This window comes from Saimiri boliviensis, chromosome 2 (assembly GCF_048565385.1).
Source record: "Saimiri boliviensis isolate mSaiBol1 chromosome 2, mSaiBol1.pri, whole genome shotgun sequence".
NCBI classification, from domain to species: domain Eukaryota; kingdom Metazoa; phylum Chordata; class Mammalia; order Primates; family Cebidae; genus Saimiri; species Saimiri boliviensis.
This window is the reverse complement of record NC_133450.1, coordinates 24,976,234-24,999,400: the sequence shown is the minus strand read 5'-3', so window position 1 is coordinate 24,999,400 and position 23,167 is coordinate 24,976,234. Positions and strand designations below refer to the sequence as shown.

Below are 23,167 nucleotides of genomic sequence, written 5' to 3'. Positions count from 1 at the left end.
AAAGGCATGAAAAATTGCTGCTCACAGCATATGGCTAAAAAGTTGACAGCCATAAATCAAATAACCAAAGAATCATTCAAGATGTATTGGGAGGTTAGATGTTTCATCAGCAGCAGAGAATTAACTTTTCAAAAAAGGATGAAGTATTTCAAACATAAAACGTACAGAACCTATAGTAGAGGATATTACAAACATTGCTTTAGCTATCACTCAGATTGAACAAATCCTAATGTTTTGCCATTTTTTTTTTGCTTTGTATCTTTTTATAAAGACTTAGTCATGTTTGAATACCTCCCTAGTTCCATTTATTCTCTTCCTCCTCCAAAGTAACTGCTGCCTGAAGTTGATGGGGAGATTTTCTGTATACATAATTCTTATTCTTTTTACATATGAATAGAGCTGTAGTATCTAATAATTAGTGATCGTTGTGTAGGTATGTGTGTGTATGTGTATATGTGTATAAATTAGTGGAGGTCAATTTTATCAGCCCCTCACTATTTATATTCCTATTCTCTGTATATCCTGGGCCTAAGGAAGGACACAATGAGTAAAATTCTTTAACACTTTATATTTCCCTGTTGATCACCCAAGCAAAGCTTGGTGCCACCTCTGGATCCCACTTTTCCCTTTTAGGCCCAGAATCCATTTGGCTCCTAAACTATTTGTAGGAAGTTTCACGTAATACCTGATTGTCTTGTTTTCTCTAGATAATTAAAGGCAGATAGTTTTACCAAAAATATAATTTAATTACAGTTTTATTGAGGCAGGAAGTAGATTACATCATCTTCTAAGGTTTCTTCTGATAATATGGGGATAATTGTTACGGAGAATTCTTTACTCATTTTCATCTTGGACCAAAGAGATATTTGATAGAAATAAATATTTTAAAGTTTATATGGTAAAAAATTCATACTTATTGCTTCGAAATATCCAAATGTATGAGTTTTCTCAAGTTCTGTAAACCTTTGTGACTTCTATATTCTTTTCTGAACATGTATGTGTGAATTAGTATCTAATTTTGGTAGAAATTGGAGTTGGTATGTATGCCACTGTTTATAAAAATATTTTCAGATGATCTACTTCCTGCTCTAGATTCATTGTGGATATTTTTCTTTATTATTAATTTTGTTTATGTCAAAATTATACAGAAATATACAGTGTGACCAGGGACGCAGATCTCTCCTCTCCAGCTTTGTGTCCCTCCTAATATTTTGTCCTCATGAAGTCCACAGAACGTAGCGTGACTACATGGCATTTGGTATTCCAGTATAATTGCCTTAGTTATTGAGTACTTTTGATGATTCTTTTTGGTCTTGGCCAAAGGTGTCAGGATATATAAGTCTGTGAGTATGTGTACATTCTACAATTTTGTGTGTGTTCAAAAACTTCAAAATTCAATGTGAAACTTACCTGTAGGAAGTCAATTCTGGTTAAGTTCTTCGCCATCCTGATTACTCGTATACTCTGTGTAACTTCAAGAAATATATTTTTAGTAAACACTGTGGCCTAGAGCTGGCTTTAACATTATTGATATTTTTTTTGTCATTGAACTCACGTGGCTCCAGATGTGTCTGTTACCTCTCCAGTCATAGTGAAAGCAACCCAAGGACCAGTTTGATATCCTGAGTTTCTCCTGAAACCTTTATTTTGGTGCCTATTTCAATATTTGTTAAGCACCGAGGTGACGACCTTAACATTTCCCTCTGATTTCTGAACTGATTGTGTAATAGACATAAGAGTCAAATCATAATTGTGTTAAGGATCTAAATATCAGTTCTATTGCTGGTAGAATTAGAAGATGTGGCTTTTATTGCAGCCAAATTGGGCTTCTTTGTAATTTTTCCCTTGAATTAAACTCACCCACTCCGCAACAGGTGAAAGAGCCAGAAAACCACAGGGCTTCTTCCACAGGGGCAGAGTCTACTGTGATAAGGATTACTGCATGGGACTGCCTAAAGGAGAACACACAAGCTTTGTAGAAAGAGAGTAAAAGGCTGGTCACCTGGGAATAGTGACTCTCTAATTAGGAGATGTAGAACTAGGGTATCAGACCCTTACTATAACACCAAGCAGATGGATCACTGCAGGAGAATGAATAAAGGAGAGATGGTCAAAGTGTTACTCCAAAACTATTCTCTTCTGGGGAATGGGGAGGAAGTGTTATCATGTCATGAGGACAGGGAAATGGATTCTCCTCTGTAAGATACAGTGAGCTATTTGTGTTCAATGCTTGTTTGATTGACCCATAATTAAAATGAAACAAATACTGAAAGAAGCATAATTACAGTTTTGCTTACATGGATTTGATGGTTGAGGGAAAGTAAAATGTACAGTATATTACACAAATTATTGTAAGTGGGAAGACAGACGTGCAGTACAATTGGCTCAGGCTGTGTATTTATTTTTTTAATTTTAATTTTTTTTTTAGCAATATCCATCCTATCTTAGAAATATCTCCTGGATCCCTGTGTTACAAAACTTATTGTAAGTGGGAAGACAGGCATGTGCAGTGTAATTGGCTAAGGTTGTGTGTTTTTTATTTTTTATTGTTTTAGCAATATCCATCCTATCTTAGAAATACCTCCTGGTTCTCTCTTCCCTTTCTAGCCATTTGTCCACCCACTGGACCCCTGGTACAATACAAGTATAATTGTGCCACTCATTAGCTGAATTTCTTCTCTGCTAATTCCCCATTCCCACTGCTCAAGGATGTTACAGAGAAGGCCCCAGTCTACATCTTGAACCTATAGACGTGTCCATTGCTCTAGCCACCTTGAACTTCTCACCTTCTCCAAAATACTCTGTGCTCTTGTAAGGACGACACCAATGGATATGCTGTTTCTTCTAATTAGCATTTCACTCCTCCCTTTGTAGGTAAACCCCTACTCACACTTCAAGACACATTTTCAGTGTGACTTCCTGTATGGAACCTTCTCTAATGCCCAGGGTCAGTTACTTCCTCTTCTGTATGCCTGTATCACCGACCAGACATTTACAACACTGGCAGTTACTTGCTTGTCCATGCCTTCTCAACAGCAACAATAATAGCTAACACTTCTGTGGCTGGGAACTGGTCCAAGAACTTTCTTGTATTCCTGCCTCACAGCAACCCTATGAAATATGTACTGTGGTTATTCCCATTTTGTAGATTAGGGTGAGAGAAATTAAGTAAAAAGCTACAGTTCCATAGATGTAGGTAAGCTTCAGAGCTAGGTGTCAAATCCATGTCTGTCTGATTCAAAGCCTTTATCATTACATTTCAAGCCATTAAGTCTACTGTTCAACCAGGCAGAATGTCCTGTTAAAGTGAGTTCATTGTCAGGGCCTGGCACTTAGCAGGCATTCATCATTTTGTTTTGTTTTGTTTTGTTTTGTTTTGTTTAGCTTTACAATTTCTCTTTTTCTGTAAAATATCAGCTAATTATTTATACTTACAAGTTTGCCATGTGACTTAAGGGCATTCATCACTGAACACATTAACTGGCACATAGAAGGCACCTGGGAATATTCCTTAAGTGAATAAACAAATTTAACTTTTATTGTAATGCAATGGACAGCAATTCAGTCTTTAGGATACCATTAGCTTTCTAGTGATTTCAGTGAAGCGTGGTTTTCCAGGCTATTCTTTTGTGGACAGAGGCAGCTTCCCTCACCAGGATGCTGGCTGTTTATTTTCCAAGTGACAAGTTGATTTACTATTTTTCTTCTCATCACTTTCAAGAAGCATCTGCAGGCTAGTGAGTGACCCAGGTGGTGTGGAGAAGTCCATTTATTTCTCTGCTGCATCTTTCCTACAGAGAGTCTGAGGATAAGGGTTGGAAATGGCCTCAGGAGGTCAGATTTCCTGTGTATTTTCTTTTGTAGTGCAGGATTGCTCATGGCGACACAATTTCCTGTCTGCTGGTACACTCTGCTTTTAAAATACCTGTGTGATGGGATGTGGCAGGTAAAGGATTTTGTTGTTTGTCCTTGGGGGATGGCTCTGCAGTTTGATCTCTCTTAATGCTTTCTTTGGCCCTAAAATACATTGTAAGGGAAATGAGACAGCGAGAACCAAGAGTGCAGTCACTTGTGATATCTTTTGCCTTTTAACTCAATCATTCTGTTCCTCCCCAAATTCTAGCAGGAAATGTCACTAAATGTACAATAGAATTCACTCCAGTAAAAGGATTTCTACTTTCCCCTCATTTTTGCAAATATGATCATCTCATAGTTCAACAGATAATATGGATGTCTGCTCACAGCTTCCTAAGAGGCTCCTCCTAGAGGTAGGTGTTCCTGTTCAGTGTATTGGATTCTTAGCTGGTTGCACAGTAAGGAAACAGACTTGTAGAGGAACCAACTATACTTGGTTTGTTTCTTTGCCAGCAAAATACTCAAATTGCTGTTTTAGCTCAAGGTACCTTTCAGCACTGAGGGGATATGCAGCCCCTTCATGCCCCAGGAATGAGTAGAATTGTACAGTTGTGGACTTAGTCCCTAGCTGTTTATTTCTGCCGTTGTGTACCTGTCTGCCTTGGACTCATTACTTCTTTTGTTATTATGGAGGCTTCTTTGCCTGGAAAGCACTGGCCAGAATTGGGTGATCTGTGAGTTCACGACTTGAGAACCTCCAGCCTCTGATTGCAGTTGTACTGGTGGAGAAGTCATAATATAGCCCCTGCTGAGTTTGTCTTCACAGAGAGTAAATGAGTTCACAGGCTGGCCACAAGACCACAGGACATCTCTTTGCCTAGAGGGGAAGGCAATAGTAGCCCATGTGTTTTTGTGCCTCATTAGTTTCCAGGTGGGCCAGGCCAGGATGGGCAGCCAGGTTATCTTTGCATGAATGCAGTCTGAAGTATTGCACTGCACCGCTGTGCCAGTTAGAAGGACAAAGTCTGCATGCTACAATGAGAACAATTTTGCTGTGTCTTTGAGGCTCATCATCAGGAAGCTGGCTCCTATTCCTTTTCTGGAGCTCCGCAGGTGTTCTTCACAGGACCACTGGCTACAGGCACTTCAGAGGGGTCAGCATTTTCATGGGCTCTTTTAAGTATCTAAAAATCCCGTTTCTAAGGTTCTCTGATGGATGTAAAATGTGTCATCTTCTCGGATTGGCTTTTTTTCAACTTGGTGCTGAGAATTTGGAAAGAAAGTCAATGTACTCCCCTCCTTCCCTGCTTGGTTTCCTGCGGCCTCCCAGGGCTCTTATCTGCCATTGTCAATAGTTTTAACTCTGACTTGAACTTCATGAAGCTGCAGAATATCAGATATAGGGTTCTAGACGTCTGCTTTGGGAATCTGAGTTCCTGTCAAGGTAGTGGTATGGTGAAGTAGCAAAAGTAGTGGAATGAAAATTGTAGCTTTACAGTTTTGGAACTGGCACTCCATAGTGCCCTGGATGACCCCTGTAACCTCTGTGTGTCTCCATTTCCTCACATCGGTGTAATCATGGTACAGTGACCTCACAGAGCATTGAGAGAACACAAATAATGATTAAGAAAGCGTTTGGAAATCCACACATCTAGATGCATGCAAATGTCTGCTTGCAAATGGCCCTAGAATCCTTCTTTATCAATGCGTGGCATGTTTTCATTTTGAGCCCTTTTTTGACTAATTCTTTGTCTTTTTCTGTCAAATTTTGCCTTTGGTCTTTGGCGTTCCATGATTGCACTTGGATCTTAAGTAACCATCCTTTGGCTTCCTCACGTGTTCCTGGCTTACTGGTGTTTCTGCCTCTCTTAGGTTGTTCTGCTGGGAACTTTTGCTTGCATTCTTGCCCAGTGAAATGCAAACCTCACTATATCCAGGAACTATATTAACATCTAGGCTGAACCAGTTGCAGGCAGCCCCTGAAAAAGTAGTTCATATGTATTTTTAAAGATTATGCAATCTCTTAAAAATATAGATTGACTCCTTCCATCCGTCTCAGTAACATTATGCAGTGGTTTCCCATCACTTATAGAAGTTCAAAGGTTTTGCCCTCAAAGCCCAGTTTGAGTTTTTGAGACACCAAGCCATATGGCAGGTCTAATTAAACAGTTACATGCATTTCCCCCATACTTGCATAGTAATAAAATATAGCACTGAGTATTTCAATCTGCTTTGGAATTTCTCAGAGAAATAGAGTTGTTATTATATAAATTATAAGCTGGGTGTCTTTTAGGCGGAGAGGAGTGAAGAACAGAATTAAGTAAATGCATATTAATACTAAGTATATGTCAGTATTGGATTAACCAGCCATTTGAAAGATCAGTACTTTATATATCTTACACAAACTGATTTAGAATCTTCAGTTATACATAGCTAGATTGCATCTAGTGTTTAATCAATTGTATGCTTACAAATATGGATAAATGATTTGTTGTTTGTATACAGAGTTGAGCTCTGCTTTTCATGCAGTGAGAATAACACTTTTTATTTTTACACTTATGCAATTGATTGGAAACTTTGTGATGATATAATTTAAATGGATCTAAACAGTCCATTAGCCATGTCAGTGCCTCCTCTCTTGCCAAGCTGTAGTTTTATGCTAAGCTGTTGTGTACTGTTACATAATCCCTGCATTCATTTTCACCTATTTAGCTTGAATACATACAAGGTGACTGCATTGTCTCTTCCACCTCCTTCTTGGTATAAACATCAAGTATAAAAAGCAGATTTGGGGTGTTAATTTGTTTTTCTAATGGAGGATTCAAAGGATTGAATAAGGTTAGAAATAAATGTTTGTCGCTATTTAGTTTTGCCCATTTTAGGTACCCTGACTCTTGGCTGAGTATGGTTTTCAAGGTGATAAGAGAGTGTTTGAGTCCCAGCTACTGGAAGGGAATCAAGACAGATTGGGGTTCTTAGGAGAAAAATCATGTCAGTTGTGCAAGTGTACAGAAGAGTGATTTCTTTAAGGTCCTCATGTTTTCTCCTTTCTAGCCCTTGATTTGCTCTTTTAAAGACTGGGTTATGCATTGCTAGTGCCTCTCATCCCACAACATGTAGGGGAAAATTATTCCATTACTTGAAAATGATATAAGTGTGCTTATGTAGGATACGATTCAGAGGGAAGCTTTCAGTTGTCTGTTGTTTGTTGACCAGTGGAGGAGATATCCCAATAGTCAGGGTGATGCTGATCTTCATAGCTTCCTCTGGCTCAGGGAAGAGGTAAACTGAGAAAATTCTTCGTTGGATGAAAAGACTGGGAAGGTTGTGAACTGTTATAGCAGTTTCTGTTAAATATTTGCAAAGGAAGGCACTTGGCCACATAAAATCTTCGTTGGTATATTTACATGGAGATTAGCATAAATATGCATGGGATTTGCATAGGCCTTTTCTTCCTCAAGTTGGTTTAATTTCTTATTTATTTATGGTGACATTCTCTTCTTCACACTGATGCCATTTTTCCCTCTGTGGCCTCCCACATAAAAGGTGTTTTTTTTCTTTAAAAACAGATCTAGGGGCTGAAAGGAAAGCATTTCTTTTGGTGAATGAGTGATTAATGTAAGGTGAGAGGAATTGGTTTCTGGCTCAATTTATTCAAAATTTGAGATGGTTTGTCAGTCAATGCACAGCTCCATGGAATCATTTGTGGCTTTTGACAAGTCACGTAGGAGCATCTGGAATATCCAGAGTGATGGGCAAAGAAAAGATAATGGATATCTAGAGAAAAGCCCGGACGTGCCCAAGCCCAGAGTACCACAAACTAACTGTGTCATCTTGGGCAACTCACTTATTTCTAGTCATCAATTTCTTCCTTAATAAAATAAGGGCATTAAATCAGGCAATCTCTAAAGTCCCTTGTAGCTCTAAAATTTATTATTTTGACAGACTCCTTGCTCTAATTATATAAAAAATATTAAGCACCATGTAGCACATTAAATAATATCTGGTGCCTTGCTGTTCTGCGTCAGACTTTTCCCCTTTGAAGGGTACTGGATGATCAATTTAAGCTTCTCTTTATAGGCACTACTTTCCTTGCTCATTTATCTCAGTTCAGTGGGCACACAAGGTATAACTTAAATGTTTATAGAAGACGCCCATTAATATACCACCTGTGGTGCCAAGGACATGCATAGTAGTTGGCTCTGTGCACATCCATGTCCTAGAGAAAGAGCTTGGTTGTGATAACTCCATTTGATTTGTGACTTTCTACTCTAGATCAGAGTCACCTCTAGGTCTCCTGAGCAGGGGCTTGTCCAAATGTGTTTTAACAAAACATGTCTTCAGAAATGAGGGGCGAGATCATGACAACAGACAGAACACGAGGGGATTGGGTAGATCTACTTTAAACAGGCAGACGGTGTTGAATTTCTGCTTTATTATTTTTGGGGGGGCTATGTTTGCTAAAAAGCATACAGCACGAGTTATGTGCTAACTACTTACATATGTGCAAGCTACCCTGTGACTTGCTGGTGACTTTATAGGTGAACGGGTCTTTTTTGCTTATACCAGTATCTGGGCAAGCAGAAATATGCAGGTAGATACCAGGGTGCTCTGAAACACACAGGAAAAACTTGATCTCTTCTTTAACTCTCTGGAGTATGAAGCTGAAGTTGATGTTTTAATGATCTCGTAATGCTAAGATTAATTTAACAATATGTAGTGGGTAGTAGTCTCTTTACATTGTAAAAGTGTCTCCTTGACAGCTCTTACCTCATGATGAGAAAATATTTATTTTGCTTAAGAAACGTACCTGGGGCTGTGATATTTAATAGAGATCTGAGTTGAAGTGGACTTGGCTTTGGTTAATAAGGCTGGAGTGTAGTTCCGGCAGGGAAAATAGAATTCTCTCAACCTTATTTTGTAGCCTCAAATTTTTAAAGGGAAACTGCATATCTCAAATATTATTGCCATTTCCTTTCAGTAGTGAAGTGCTTTTTATAGCTTTTGACCAACCCTGGTATGAAGTAGACTATTCTAAGTAAGGTTGTCTGGCAAGAAGACAAATGGAAGGTCATAACACTGTATGTTGAAATTATAAGTAGAATCAACAAATAATTAAATAAAATAGATTTCATCCTCTTGCCTTGACAAGTATACCTTTATATCTACTTGGAAAGCCAGGTTCAAATTTAGAATTTCTGGATTCCTGCTACTCCCTTCTGGCATTGGGAAGTAGCCACCCAGGGAGAAACCAGCTAACCCCTGGCCTACTCCCTTCTCTTCCCACCTTTGGCTCTGTCCTGTATCATAAAGGGTCTGGTATGTATGCATGTGGTTGCCCCAGCCTAATGGGCAAGTCCTGTCCACATCTCTGCAAATAGTCCCCCTTGGCTATTCCTACTGCAATATGTATGGTTTGCCCTTAGAAAGATGGATCCAGGGAAGAGGCCTGCACAAGCCCTGAAAACAGGCTTGAGGCTTTTTGGGTGGGCAATTACAGGATGCCAGGCTCTGAAATATGGTCTTGAGAGATCCTATGGGTTCCACTAGAATGCCATCTTTGCCCCCTTGAACCCTAGTTCTGTGGCCATGAATAGTCCAGCCACGGTCACCTAAAACAGGAGACCCTAGAGCAGACAGTCTTGAGTTTAACAGTGGTCTTGCTGTCTTATCAAAACATATCAAATTTCATTATCTTCCCCTCTCCTTACCTGCTATATCACCTTCTCAGGTCCAGCCTCCAACAACCCAGCCATGTTCCACGGGCCTCGGGACTGTATCGTAGAAACCAAAGTTAGCTGAGTTATTGATGGATGAAAATCAGAGCCCGATCTTTCTGGGTAATTGATTTTTAGTTATTGGTCAATAAAAGGTACCTGGAGCTAAAGAGTCCTTTGTCAGAACAGTTAATTATCCATTCTAAACCAGCTCTTCTACAAGCACTTAAAAGCAATTCCTGAAGCAAAAGACACCCAAGCCTCATTTGATCATTTTGCATGAAACCTCCCTATAGGACTTTCTTTGAGAAAATGTGAAGGAAAGGCAGCAAGCTCTTTTGAACCGTCTTGTTTTGTCTTCTACATTTGTGTGGACACGTCATTTCTCTGCAGTCACCTCTGCTGCTAGTTTCCCTGGTGTTTCAGTATACGACTTGTGGAAGAATCGAAGGGAGGTATCAGCGTAAGAACAGGCGCAGTGCCCATGTGGTGGGTTCTCTTTGGTATTTGCATAGATCTGACTCTTGCTAGACAAGTGTTGACAAGTGTTGACTGCTCTCGTCTCTTCTTTTCCTATAGCTCGAGAGGAGAATGTGGCCACTTTCCGAGGCTCAGAGTATCTGTGCTACGACCTGTCTCAGAACCCGATCCAGAGCAGCAGTGATGAAATCACCCTCTCCTTTAAGACCTGGCAGCGTAACGGCCTCATCCTGCACACGGGCAAGTCGGCTGACTATGTCAACCTGGCTCTGAAGGATGGCGCGGTCTCCTTGGTCATTAACCTGGGGTCCGGGGCCTTTGAGGCCATTGTGGAGCCAGTGAATGGAAAATTCAACGACAACGCCTGGCATGATGTCAAAGTGACACGCAACCTGCGGCAGGTAATGGCTGAGGGGAGAGAACGCCTGGAAGGCTCCTCTAGGTGCCTGGGTAGTAAGTTTGAAAAGCAGGTGATGGGTGAGGTGACGAGGGGTAGAGATTCAGGGATGGAGATGTTAAAGTCTAACCTTCTCCCAGTCTTTGCAATTTTACAAGGAAAATTATTAAAATATGTTTCTCCTCGTACTTCAATTCTCCCTTTGTGCTTGTTATTTAAGAAAAAAAAACTCAGTTGTGTAGATAATAAAAGTTATAAGTACTTTCACTCCTTTTATTCTGCATTCCTTTTATCATTTTCTTAATTACATTAGAATCTTATCGTATTATTGTTAAATTCAATTAGGCACAGCATTTTGTTTCTGCAGCTTGGTAGATTTTCCTTATTCTTTGAATATATGTTTTTCTTTTTAATTAAGTTAGCCATTGCCACGATGCCATAATTTTAATTCCTTCCAGAAAAAGTCTTCCTTTTGCTCTTTCAATTTACCACCCATTTCCAACTTTTTTTTTTCTTGTGTTATGTTAACCTCTAGCTTTGGAGTTAATTAGCCGGGATCTTTCTGAATTCCTCTGTTTCTCTGTTCCTTGGTGCCATGGTCCTACTCTATTGCCCATATCTCTCCCTCCGAGACTCTTCAGTTGACTGGGAGGCCTGGAAAGTGGAAGGACCCAAATAAAAAAGTCAACTTTGGAGCAGCCTTTCCTGGTTCTGTCCGTGCTTGGGAACTCCCATCGCTTGCCGATTCTAAGCAGGCAACTCTGTCAGGTGACAACATTCTCAGAAAGCCTTAGCCAAGCAAAGTCGTTTTCAATTTCATGACTAATAATAATGATGATAATAGTAATACCTCTACAGCCCACATCAGTAAAAAAAAAAAAAGAAAAAAATTCCTATAAAAATCAAAGTCTGTGCTGAGACTGCCTTTTCCAGGTTGCCATTTTCACTTGGTTTTGCTCCTTGCGAATCTGTCATTAAACCCCGTTGGATGGCATCCATCCTTTATAACCAGAAAACACTACACTTTCTGAAGTGCTTATCAAAAAGCACTTATCAAATTTTCTTCTGCAATATGATTGACTTAATGCCTTCGAACCTAAAAGTGAAAGCGTAAGAAATGATAGGTGTTTGCATATGTTTTCTGTTTGATGAAAGTATAACTCCTTACTAATGCTAAACAAATGTTGGAGACTGGCACACATTTGAAACACATTTCCACACTTAGGTATGTCAACAAAGCCATCCTGCTGGGAGATCACAATTTATCTCAGGTAAAGATGCCAAACGACACAGACTTAGAGTCCCCAATCATCTTAATATCTGTGAATTTGTTATTTTTGAATCATTGTTCTATTGCCAATATCTCCTTTCATCATTCCCCATCCATACTTACCCAGGAGAGAACTTTTCAACTGTCAAGAGAACCCAAATCAAATATCCATTTGCTAACACAGAAGGGCTTGTTGCATGTGAGCCGCAGAGACTAGACCTAAAAGTGGAATATAACCTTTTCCTCGTTTTGATTGGCAGGTACAAAATAACACCCTTTAGGCGTTAATCAGTGGAGGAGAGACTTTTCATGTACTTCAGATCACAATCAGGTCACAGTTCTCACCAGTTTGTTTCTTTAACTCTCTCCCACCACCCTTCCTTGCCATTTTGGAATGATTCCAATTCACCTGTGAAGGGCTCACTTTCGTTTCTACTAAAAATACTTTTCTAAAATAGTATCAGGCCCACTTAAGCCCTTGAAATGGAGTGAGAATAAACCAAACTGTAATTCAAAATATTGTCTGTGCTGTTTTAGCCAGAGCAGCTAGAGAAAACCACCCTGGGTGTTCCCCCTCATCCCACCCCACCCTCATGTTCTAAGGCCCAATTCTGCTCCGTGCCCTTGGGCAAGCCATTTGACCTTTCTCCACCACAGTCTCCATTTGCAAAATGGTGATTACGATCTTCCCCAGCCATGTGTGGTGGCTAAATATGCAAAGCACCTTATGTTCCAGAAGGATTATGAGCTCATCCATGGTCTGGGTATAGATGTGCTGTGACGTGCACATGATCTACAGGCTGAGCATTCTGTTTCAAAGGTGACTGCATCTGTCTGGTGCCAACAGTGCAGCTAAGTGCAATTCCCTGTTCTAGACAAGGGCACAGAGGCCCTACAGTATTGAGGGTATTTCTTGGCAGAAGGAGCATTAATCTGTGAGAAAGTGAACCTAACATTGAACCTCACTGAAATTCTGACTAAATTTTTGCCTCCAAATGCAATTTATTGAAAGAGAGGAAAATCTCTGAAAGGTAAAGTCGATTTTGCAAATGCAATTGTTTTAGTGTGAAGAATATAAGATTATTATTTTGCCCATTAAAAATAACACTTATAACATCTTTTTGAGTTCCCTAGGATACATTTGAATGGTGGGACATTCCTATTTCAATTAAAATGTAAATACCTCCATAAATATTTGATAACAAACTTATAGCACCGCCTTATTCATATTTTTGGTAAAATTGAATGGCTTTTCTGGCAAAAATTCATCTGAGTCAGGTTTACGTGGGGTTTTCTGGAGTAGTTATTACCAAATGGAGCAGAACTCTCCTCATTTCTTCCTTCATGATTATCTATACATGGTTTTACCTTTAAGCCAGGCCAGGGCCAAGGCCAGATACTTTATTATGGCTTACAACTAAAGGAAGGAATGTGGACTATCTGTATCTGTTGTAAACTATAACTGGGATTAGGGAGCAAGGTAGTGAGGAATCTGTGTGCTTGTATCTGGTAGAGGGTGGTAGCTGGTCCCTGACCTTGCCTGAGTCCAAGGTCTTGGCCATAACTTTCATTGCTTTACCTCTATGTGTTAACTTTTGTTAAACCACGAACACAAAGCTGAGGTTATCAGTCTTCCAGTCTCCAGAGGGCTTTTCTAATCATGTTGAACCTATCAGTCTTCTGTGCTATCCATACAATAAGTTACAGAAAAGCTCGAAAAGCATTGTTCAAGAGGAATTGGGGGAGTGAGATTCCAATACATTCTGGAAAAGTAAACAAATTAATGACCTTATTGAGTAATAAGGAAGATTCTAACTTTTTTGATGAATTCTATTAGTTCTAAACTGAAAGAAAAATGTTCCTCTCTGGTTGCACAAATCCACAAAAATGAAATAGGTCGTACATGTTTAATTATCTGTGGAAACCTAGAGTACACTACATAATGCAGACTTTCTATGCTAGGTTTAATCTGTAAATGTTTTAAGTTTTTTTCCTTTAGGGGAGGGAGTCATGATCATTTATCCATGTTGTAGTCAGAGTCAGATGTGAAAAAATGATCACTAAAATATTTGTCTTTCAATTCTTTGTATCTGTTTATCTACATGTGGGTGGTACCTTTTGGGAGTCTTTCAGAAGAGGTGGAATGGGTTTGTGTTAGAAGGTGGGAAGGGAGTGGGTGGTATTCATTCAAAAGAGCCATTGGGAAGTAAGTACGGTGCTAATTCTAAAGGGCAAGGTCCGGTCTGAGAGGTATTTGGAAGCAGCTGGCAGCTGCGATGGCACGTAGACTGCAGCTCCTTTTCTGGCTGTGCCCCAGGTGGCATGGTTTTCCATAGAGTCCTGGTCTCATTGTCTTCCCCCCACTCTCTTTTTTCTGTGTCGGGTGCCTTTTTTTTGAGAAACTAACACAAGATCATTCATGCAATGTGTCATTTTACTAACCGACTAATGTACTAACACCCTAACGACTCATCTTTGTTTTTAGTTTTTTTGATTAACAATCGTTCTGTTCACGATTTTTAATTTCCTTTCTTCCCCCTTCTCCGCAAAGCACTCAGGCATCGGACACGCTATGGTAAACAAACTACATTGTCTGGTAGATATCATTCTTATTGTCTCTTTTTTTGGGTTTGCCGTGTGTTGCCCCCCTTTTCCTCTCCAACCTCCCCTTTTATCCTCTTTAGACCCATTTCTTCTTTTAAAATTTTTGTTGAATTAAATGCAAGCCTTTCTTTTCCTTAAAAAAAAAAAAAAGTGGAAGGGGATACCCTTGTCCTAAAAATGACGTTTTGTTGAAGCTTGTGGGGAAGGCTTCCTTTTCTCTAGTTTTTAATTTTTTTTTTCCTAACAAAACATGTTATTTTAAAAAAGTATCTCCATTCAGCTAAATTTGTTTTGTTCTGTTTTTATTTTGCAACTCCCGAGTTAACATACTAGAGACAACAGAGATTTATAGTGAGGACTTTCTTCTCTCTGCGCCTTCCTCCCCCCTCACTCTCCCTCTTTTCTTTTTTCTCCTTCCCACTCCTTAGTCCCTTTTCTCTTTCCCTTTTGTGTGGCTACGGCTGCCACAGGTGGTCTGGGGAGGAAAGTACTCAACTTCCTATACTCTTTCTTACCCTGCTTTTACCTTACTCCCCTACCGTGGCCAAAAGGATATCCACCAGTTATGTTCTCCATACAAACTCTGCATGGCATGTTCCTGTCTCGTGAATTTTCCTACCCACATCGGAATTTGTTTCCTCATTTTCCTCCTCATTACTAACAACCTACCAACCATCAACCCGATTTCACTTTCTTCTCTTTCGTTTTCCCCCACTCTTCATTCTCCTTTCATCTTTCATATATTTTGGGGTTGGGTTTGGACTTTTTCTTTTCTTTTCTTTTCTTTTATTTAGTAAGGGAGGTGGCAGGCAGAGAAAAGAGTACCTTTTAGTTTTGAAGTTTTTTTTTTTCATTTCCATCTTGTTTTTCCGTTTATTCAATGCATGTAAGTGTGGAGTGGATTTTGATTCTTTCCCCAATTTTTTCCTCTCCTTTCCCAGTTTTGTTTTTCTTCTGCCTTCTCTCTTGGTTCCAGATAATTTCTGCATGAGTATATTGGTGTATGTTGTGTGCATGCTTTGAGGCCCCATCGTTTCTTTCTGCCCTCTGCTCCTTTCATGGATGTTGGGTAAGAGGGTGCTATTTCTTTTTTGCGGGCATTATTATTTTTGTTGTTTTGGTTATTATTCCTCATCATTCTTTTTTGTTGTTGTTGCTGGAGTTGGCTTTTTGGTTTGGGTCATTTTTTCTCTTGGAGGTGGTGATGGCAGCCAAGGGAGCAGAGAGGTTGTTATCCTGGGGTAGTCCATGGCATGTTTCATCCATGACCATATCAGAATCAAGACCCTTCTCCTTCCCTCCCTGGATGCATGTTTGTCAGCGTGGTGTGAGACAAAACGAAAAAAAAAAAAAACTAAATAAAGATAAAAGAAAAGAAAAAAGAAAAGAAAAGAAAAAAGGAAACATAAAACCATCAACAACCAAAGACCAACCCCTAACAAACTTCATCATCAGATGTCTTCTTTGCTGTTTTTCATGACCACCATGAATAACAATCATGTAAGAAATAAACAATCATTTTAGCAATGAACGGAGACAAGTGCTATCGTCTGAGGATGGTTCCATTTTCTAGCCTGACTGTGTAAAGATTGCAATGGGTAGAACAAGGCGCCCAGCTTGGCAATTCTAACAAAGTCTCCCATGAGTCCGCAGGGGAACACTGAAGGCTTGAGACCCAGGGAGTCAGACCAGAAAATGGAACTTGGCTGCACATACCCAAATCCAACCAAATTAGAAAGTATACCTCACGAAAATCTTAATGAAAGTGATGCCACAAGTAGGGGAAGCCACTGGGTTATGATAGGACCATATGGTCATTGTTGGGATTTCTTTTGTCCCTATGTCCCTCCACCAGGTGACAATCTCTGTGGATGGCATTCTTACCACGACGGGCTACACGCAAGAGGACTACACCATGCTGGGCTCGGACGACTTCTTCTATGTGGGAGGAAGCCCAAGTACCGCTGACTTGCCTGGCTCCCCCGTCAGCAACAACTTCATGGGCTGCCTTAAAGAGGTAAAGTTCACCCAACTCTATTTAATGCACCATGTGATTGTTTTGTTTATGAACAAGTGGCATGTCTAAATCAATGACTGTATATATCCTCAAATTAATGAGGTGATAGATGGCAGCAGAAACAGCCCTGGACTTGGAAGTAGGTTTTCTATGTTTTGATTCCCACTTAAGCTGGTTGCATGACTTTGTGTTTGTCATTGTAGTACTCTCTTAGTCCGTTTTCATGCTGCTGATTAAGACATACCCAAGACTGGGTAATTTATAAAGAAAAGAGGTTTAATGGACTCACAGTTCCATGTAGCTGGGGAGGCCTCACAATCATGGTGAAAGGCAAGGAGGAGCAAGTCACATCTTAGATGGTGGCAGGGAAGAAAAACTTGTGTAGAGGTACTCCTCTTCATAAAACCATCAGATCTCATGAGACTTATTCACAATCACAAGAACAACATGGGAAAGACCCGCTCCCGTGATTCTGTTACCTCCTGCTGGCTTCCTCCCACTGGCTCCTTCCCACAACATGTGGGAATTTTGGGAGCTACAATTCAAGATGAAATTTGGATGGGACACAGACAAACTGTATCAAGTACCCTGTGGTTCTGTTTCCTCATCCAACAAATGGAGGCTCTTATCCCACAGATGGCTGTGCTTTATCAGTTAAATGCAATCACACAGATGAAAGACAGTTGAAATCATAAGAACTAGATGAGTGTAAAGTTTGATTTTGTGATTTTGACCTGGCAAATAGGAAAGCTCTAGATAAAAGTGGCTCAATTTGTTGTCGTGTGCCCATCTAAAATATAACATATGTATTATTTTACCTCCACTAAGCCTGGTGTTCCCAAGGGTCTTATTATTTGAGATGAAAGAAAATTCTCATAATGTAACATTAAGGCTCAGAAAACTGTTTTTTCTTTTTCTTCTTCATCCCTGAGAGCTAGTAGCTGTGAAAAAACAGTGGGACTTTGCCATTACTCATTTATTACCATTGTAGCTGATGTGTTGTGACCTCTGTCTGAGAGCAAAGGAGCTTCAGCCAAGTGTAAGTTCAGTCTCTAAGGTCAATTGTTGAGGCAAAAAGAATCAGACTTAATTTGGTAGAGTTCTTTCAGAACACCATGGCATCAAAGGAGTGCACTGCACATTTTGTTTAAGCTAAGCTTGATTGTCTAAGATATATATACCATCTCCCCGAGGAAATTTCTTGAGAAGCTAACAGTGTTCCTTCTTGTAGATAACAATCCCTTGTGACATCTTATAAGTCTTCTCTCGGGGCATATGTTTTATTCTTATTATGGTTATTTGAAATTGGTTGAGCGTCATTTATATATGAGATGGCCTTGTCCATGCATTCATTCATGTCACTACCCTGTGAGCCTTGTCCAGACACGAATTGTGTTGTTAAGCACGGCACATAGTAGATGCATAATAAGGATTTATCTGTTCACTCATCTAATAATCACTGGGTACCTTTTTCTGGTTTTGTAACTACACTTGGTGGCTCTTTTTAAGCCATGATTTCCATGCTCCAAGGCAGGCGTCCCCAAACTTTTTACACAGGGGCCCAGTTCACTGTCCCTCAGACTGTTGGAGGGCCGCCACATACTGTGCTCCTCTCACTGACTACCAATGAAAGAGGTACCCCTTCCTGAAGTGCGGCGGGGGGCCGGATAAGTGGCCTCGGGGGGCCGCATGTGGCCTGTGGGCCGTAGTTTGGGGACACCTGCTCCAAGGCTTTGTCTTGTAGGAAGGGAGATGAGATAAGTAAGTAAGTATAGCATAGGAGAGCATGTGTTCAGTGCCACAGACTAAATGCTCTAGTTGAGTAGAGGAAATATAAATTTTAGGTGGAAGTCAGTTTTAGAGAAGGAGTGACATTTGAGCCAGGCCTTGTTGTAATAAATCAAGTGCAAATTGAGAAGGAAGGGGTAGAAAGAGAGACACGATAGAGGAGGGAAAATCCAGTTGTAGCTTTGTATTGTTGTCAGCCTGTAGGACGAAATAGGAGCACCAAAGAGTGCTATCATCTCTCTTCAGGATGTTACGTATGCTTCTGCTGGTTTCAGAGATTTCATCATTATTTCTGATGGAATTATGGTAGGTTTAGAGCCCTTCCTCCCTGGGATTTACCCCTATTTGGATAGAATAAAGATACAGACTATGCACTATCTAATGAACCCTGAAAGACTCTTTTTTTGTTTTGTTTTGTTTTTTTGATGTGGAGTCTCACTCTGTCACCCAGGCTGGAGTGCAGTGGCTTGATCTGAGCTCACTGCAACCTTCATCTCCCGGGTTCAAGTGATTCTCCTGCCTCAGCCTCCTGAAGAGCTAAGATTACAAGCATGTGCCACCACACCCAGCTAATTTTTGCATTTATTGGTAGAGATGATGGCTCACCGTGTTGGTCAGGGTGGTCTTGAACTCCTTACCTTGTGATCCACCTGCCTCAGCCTCCCAAAGTGGTAGGATAACAGGCGTGAGCCACCACACCTGGCTAAAACTCTTAAACACTGCTAAATCACACTACATTGGAATTGCACTCTCATCAGAAAAAGATTGCAACATTCTTGTTACCAAGGACGTGGCTCAGGAATGAAGGAGGCATTGGTTGCTGTGGAGTGCTCATTCAGTTTTGCAGTGCAACAGTCCTGAGCATGGAGTTTTTCCAGGACAGGATTTAGGTTTGGCATTTAGGATTAATTTTCTCCTACACACAATTGTATTGAGCTACCTCTCCATTGTATACTTAGAGACAAAGGGGCAATTTCCCAACCACAAATCTTCTATCTATTAATCAGGAAGGATGCCCTGGACATTTTGAAACAAGTCTCATAAAAACACAAAGATGTCCCTGATGACTTTATCCCTGTGGAAACTAAAGAAAATACACACACACACACACACACACACACGTGCGCACGTGCGCGCGCGCACACACACACACACACACACACACACACATGCATTTATGCTGCCCAAATAGCAGAAAGCTTCAAAAGTCTGTCAGAAGTATTACTTAATAGCTTAATAGGTAGAGGCAGTTCTGAAAAACAGTGTCGATAATAGAAAAATAACTATAATCAGTGATAAAAATATATCCTTATCTTAGCTAGCAGCACAAATATTTATTTCAATTCAGACCATGTTAGAAAAAGGAAAATTCAAAATGCTAACGAAAATGATAGGCAAAGCTAGAACTTGATAAACTACTGCCCTGTCTCTGTTTTCCCTGTACAGCATAGTAGTCTTTCTAAGGGACTTGGAAGTCTTCTTCTTTGAGTACTTTGAACAGATCATTTTGAATCTATGTAACGCTGGTGTATTATTTCTTTTCATTTAGTCACTACAATTTCCTTTCCTGTGGGCAGGTCTACGGAGATTCTTCTCTTGTTCTTGGTATTTAATTTTGATAAATCAGCAAGCATTAAAGACTTCCAGCTATGTTAGGATTCAGCTACCTGATAAACCCCACTCACCCACTTAAACCATAGAATAGTCTCTAATTATTTCACAATCCCTTCTTTCCCTTTCCTTTCCTCTTGCTGCCTTAAAAAAAGAATCTTCTCTTGCTATTTGTGGCTTTAAGTTGTCCTAAATAAAGCTAAGTGATTTTATGTGTGATTTTCTTCAAATCAGAAACATGGTGATGGGCCTATGCGATTTCTGCTCCAGATCATCAATATTTCTTTGTGTGTGGCACAAGATAGGTTTTGTCTTTGGGACTGTAATTACTTCACACCTAAAAGCTAAGTTCTGGCTCCATGATTGTGCCAAAGGGACTGGATATTACTTGTGTATATACTTCCTAACTTAATACCAGTGTAAAAGCTGACAAGGGATCCATGTTGTCATCAGACTGTGACGGTTCTCTACATACCTTCGTTATCAATACAAGATTTGTGTCCACTTAAATATCATGAAGTCAGCATCCTGTTACTTTTGATGTTTTCACGTTTTAGTGTATCTGTCTCATGTTTGTTCTTGTGTCTCCAACTCCTAGAATGGTTCTTGGCACTTAGTGGCTGTCAGTCAATATTTGCTGAGTGAAATTACGTGGTTGTAAATGAATAAACATCTTTCCTAAATGAACGCTCTTAGGCCCTATTGACCACTTGACTTTCCTGGGATAACTAAAGAACATCTTGACATTGCAGCGGTTGAAACTTTCAAGAATCTGCTCTCGCTCCCCCTGAGCACTCAGATATGAGAAAAATATTATATTAAAAGCCTCAGCAAGGCTAAGAGGAATGATCGGAAGCTCCTCTATGAAAACTGTGATAGAAAAGGCTGTGAGGGAGGCACCATAGTATAATGAAAAGAACACTGGGCTTCAAATCAGAAAATCTGCTTAGGAATGCTAGCTTTATCACTGGCTATAGGGCCTAGAATAAGCCACTGATCTTATTCCAGTCTCAGTTTTCTAACCTATAACAAGGAGATAATAAAAATTCTCTGTTGCATTCTTCTTAAAAAAAAGACATGATGTACATAAAAGTGAAATCATACAGCATTACAAAATACAACGTTTTTGCTTATAATTATTAATGATTATATATTGCATTATATAAAATAGTTTATAAGTGCCTATCCATTAGCACATGTTATCTCTATATTTCTCATATTAGCAAATCACTGTCAGGAAAAAAAAATTATTCTGAGGTTTGCCCTACTTAAATTCTCTCATAATGCAAAAATAGGGATAACTCATCCCGCCTGCCCTCAATGATTACCTTGTTTGTTACCTTTGGTCATTTATTTGACACAATGTTTTCCTTTATTAAAATGTGAATTCCATGAGGACAGAGGTCTTATTTTGCTTACAGATGTTTCCCCAGCACCTAGAATGGACCCTGACATTAAAAAATATACTCAATAAGTACGTCTGGAATAAATAAGTGAATGAATCACTAACCTCATGGAGCTCTGAAATCTGGTGGAATTTAGATCCACAATGTGTAAGTCCAGACTGCTATTAAAAAGTATCATAGACTGAGTGGTTTATACACAACAAAAAGTTATTTCTCACTGTTCTGGAGGCTGGAAGTCCAAGAACAATGTGCTAGCCTGGTCAGGTTCTCGCGAGGGCCCTCTTCTGTGTTGCAAACTGCTGTTTCCTTATTGTGTTCTCACATGGGAAAAAGAGGGTAAGAGTTCTCTAGGGTACCTTTTATAAGGGTATCAGTCCCACTCATGAGCAACCTTCATGATCTGACTACCTCCCAGAGGCCCCACCTCTTAAAACTGTCACATTGGGGGCTAGGATTTCAACATATTAACTTTGGAGAACCCTAACATTCAGTGCATAGCAGACAATATGTCTTCCAAACCTGCAATATGCCAAGGACTGTGCTAAATTATAAATATGAGTCAAACATGGTTGGTGCTTTAGAGGAACTCATATTAGTGGGGAGAGGCAGACACACATAATTGCAGTAAATGACAGTTAATGTACAACATGAGGGATTCTCGGTTACATTGGGGCTGCTGAGGAGAAGGACCTAATACATCCTGGGGTTCAGGGAGCATCCCAAGGTGAGGTGCTTGAGGCCAAGTAGAAGGGAGCATGGAAGCATGGGGGAAGAGGTGCTCCAGGATGAGGGGCAGCATCAGCAAAGGTACGGAGATAGGGCATGTCCTGGTGTCTGGGTGAGGAACTTATGAACAGCTTGCTAATTCCAAGGCCCAGATCATAAGATTGGGAGCTGCAGTTAGGTAGGGGCCATTTCATAGGGGACTTTATTTCCTATACCCTTGGACTTTGTTCTCTAGGTAATGGGGAAGCCATCGAAGGATCTTAAGCAGTGAAACACGGTCAGATTGGCATGTTATCCATCAGGCCTTCATTCTTTGAGGACTAGTGTTAATTCATCTACCACTTTCCCCTGATGTATCTTTTTGTCCTAGGAAGTTGAAGATCAGGGATAGAAAGGTGCTCCCTCAGCTTCAGCATTGGATTGGAGGCTGCCTCTCTGAATTTTAAACTTTCTACAGAAAACCGCTTCCATCTGACTCCCATTTCAGTTTTCAGAGACCCTCCCTGAGACAACATGCATTTCTCTTTTCCTCTGTCCTTGGCATTACCGAGCCGTTCGATGACAAATGAAATACAGGAAGGCCAGGCCAAGACCAGGTTGCATGAGCAGTGTCCCCATCAGGCGACCGGAGCCCATCACAATGTCCTCCCACGTGTTGAAGCTTCTGTGTAATTTGACTTGGTTCTCTCCGCACCATCCTCCTTTCTCCTCCATTTGCCCACAAGTGCCACCGAGACCTGGGGGACAGACTGGACCCTCTCACCTCTCTTTTCTCGTGTCATCACTAATGGGGAGGAAGGAGAAGCAAGAGAATTGGGAGCAGAGAACACATATTTAAAGGAAAAAAGATCGGTTAGAACGTCATTGTGCACATTACGTTTCACATCCTTTTGTGATTATTAGCCATTTAAAACCGAATGTAGTTTTGCAACCAGAGATGGTCTCTGAACAGATGATTAATGGCTTAATCTGTAATAACTTTACATTTTATAGAAGCCTGATAGGCGTCCACATCTGGTGAGCCAAGCTATTTAAGGCTGTGTTAATTCTGTTAATTGCTATACGTTTATTTGAATTGCTGGCACCTGCGGGCTTTGGGATAATGTGTTTGTTGCTGCTCTTTTTTTTCCTTTTAAAAAAACCCTCATTTTATTTTACCCTGTCTTGTTTGCTGTCTCTTGTTGCTATCTCTCACGGTGTCACTTAATTTCTTCTCTGGTTTTTCTTTTGAATTTTCCTCTTGCCTCCTTACTCATTGTCCTCCCTCCTCCCCCTCTCCACTCTTTCTCTAATTTG

At 40.3% G+C, this 23,167-nt stretch overlaps 1 protein-coding gene across 31 annotated transcripts in view; it reads left to right on the top strand.

Moving 5' to 3' along the window:
• Positions 1 to 23,167, top strand: part of NRXN3 (neurexin 3) — a 1,684,741-nt gene that overhangs the window by 463,555 nt on the left and 1,198,019 nt on the right. For 18 of the 31 annotated variants that reach the window (XM_074392910.1, XM_074392907.1, XM_074392905.1 and 15 more), the window contains 3 exons: positions 10,152 to 10,453; positions 14,271 to 14,294; positions 16,179 to 16,340. In XM_074392910.1, the coding sequence (XP_074249011.1) occupies positions 10,152 to 10,453; positions 14,271 to 14,294; positions 16,179 to 16,340 (488 nt within the window). The remainder of the gene's footprint in view (positions 1 to 10,151; positions 10,454 to 14,270; positions 14,295 to 16,178; positions 16,341 to 23,167) is intronic. The other 13 variants (XM_074392932.1, XM_074392912.1, XM_074392931.1 and 10 more) reach the window with 1 other exon arrangement.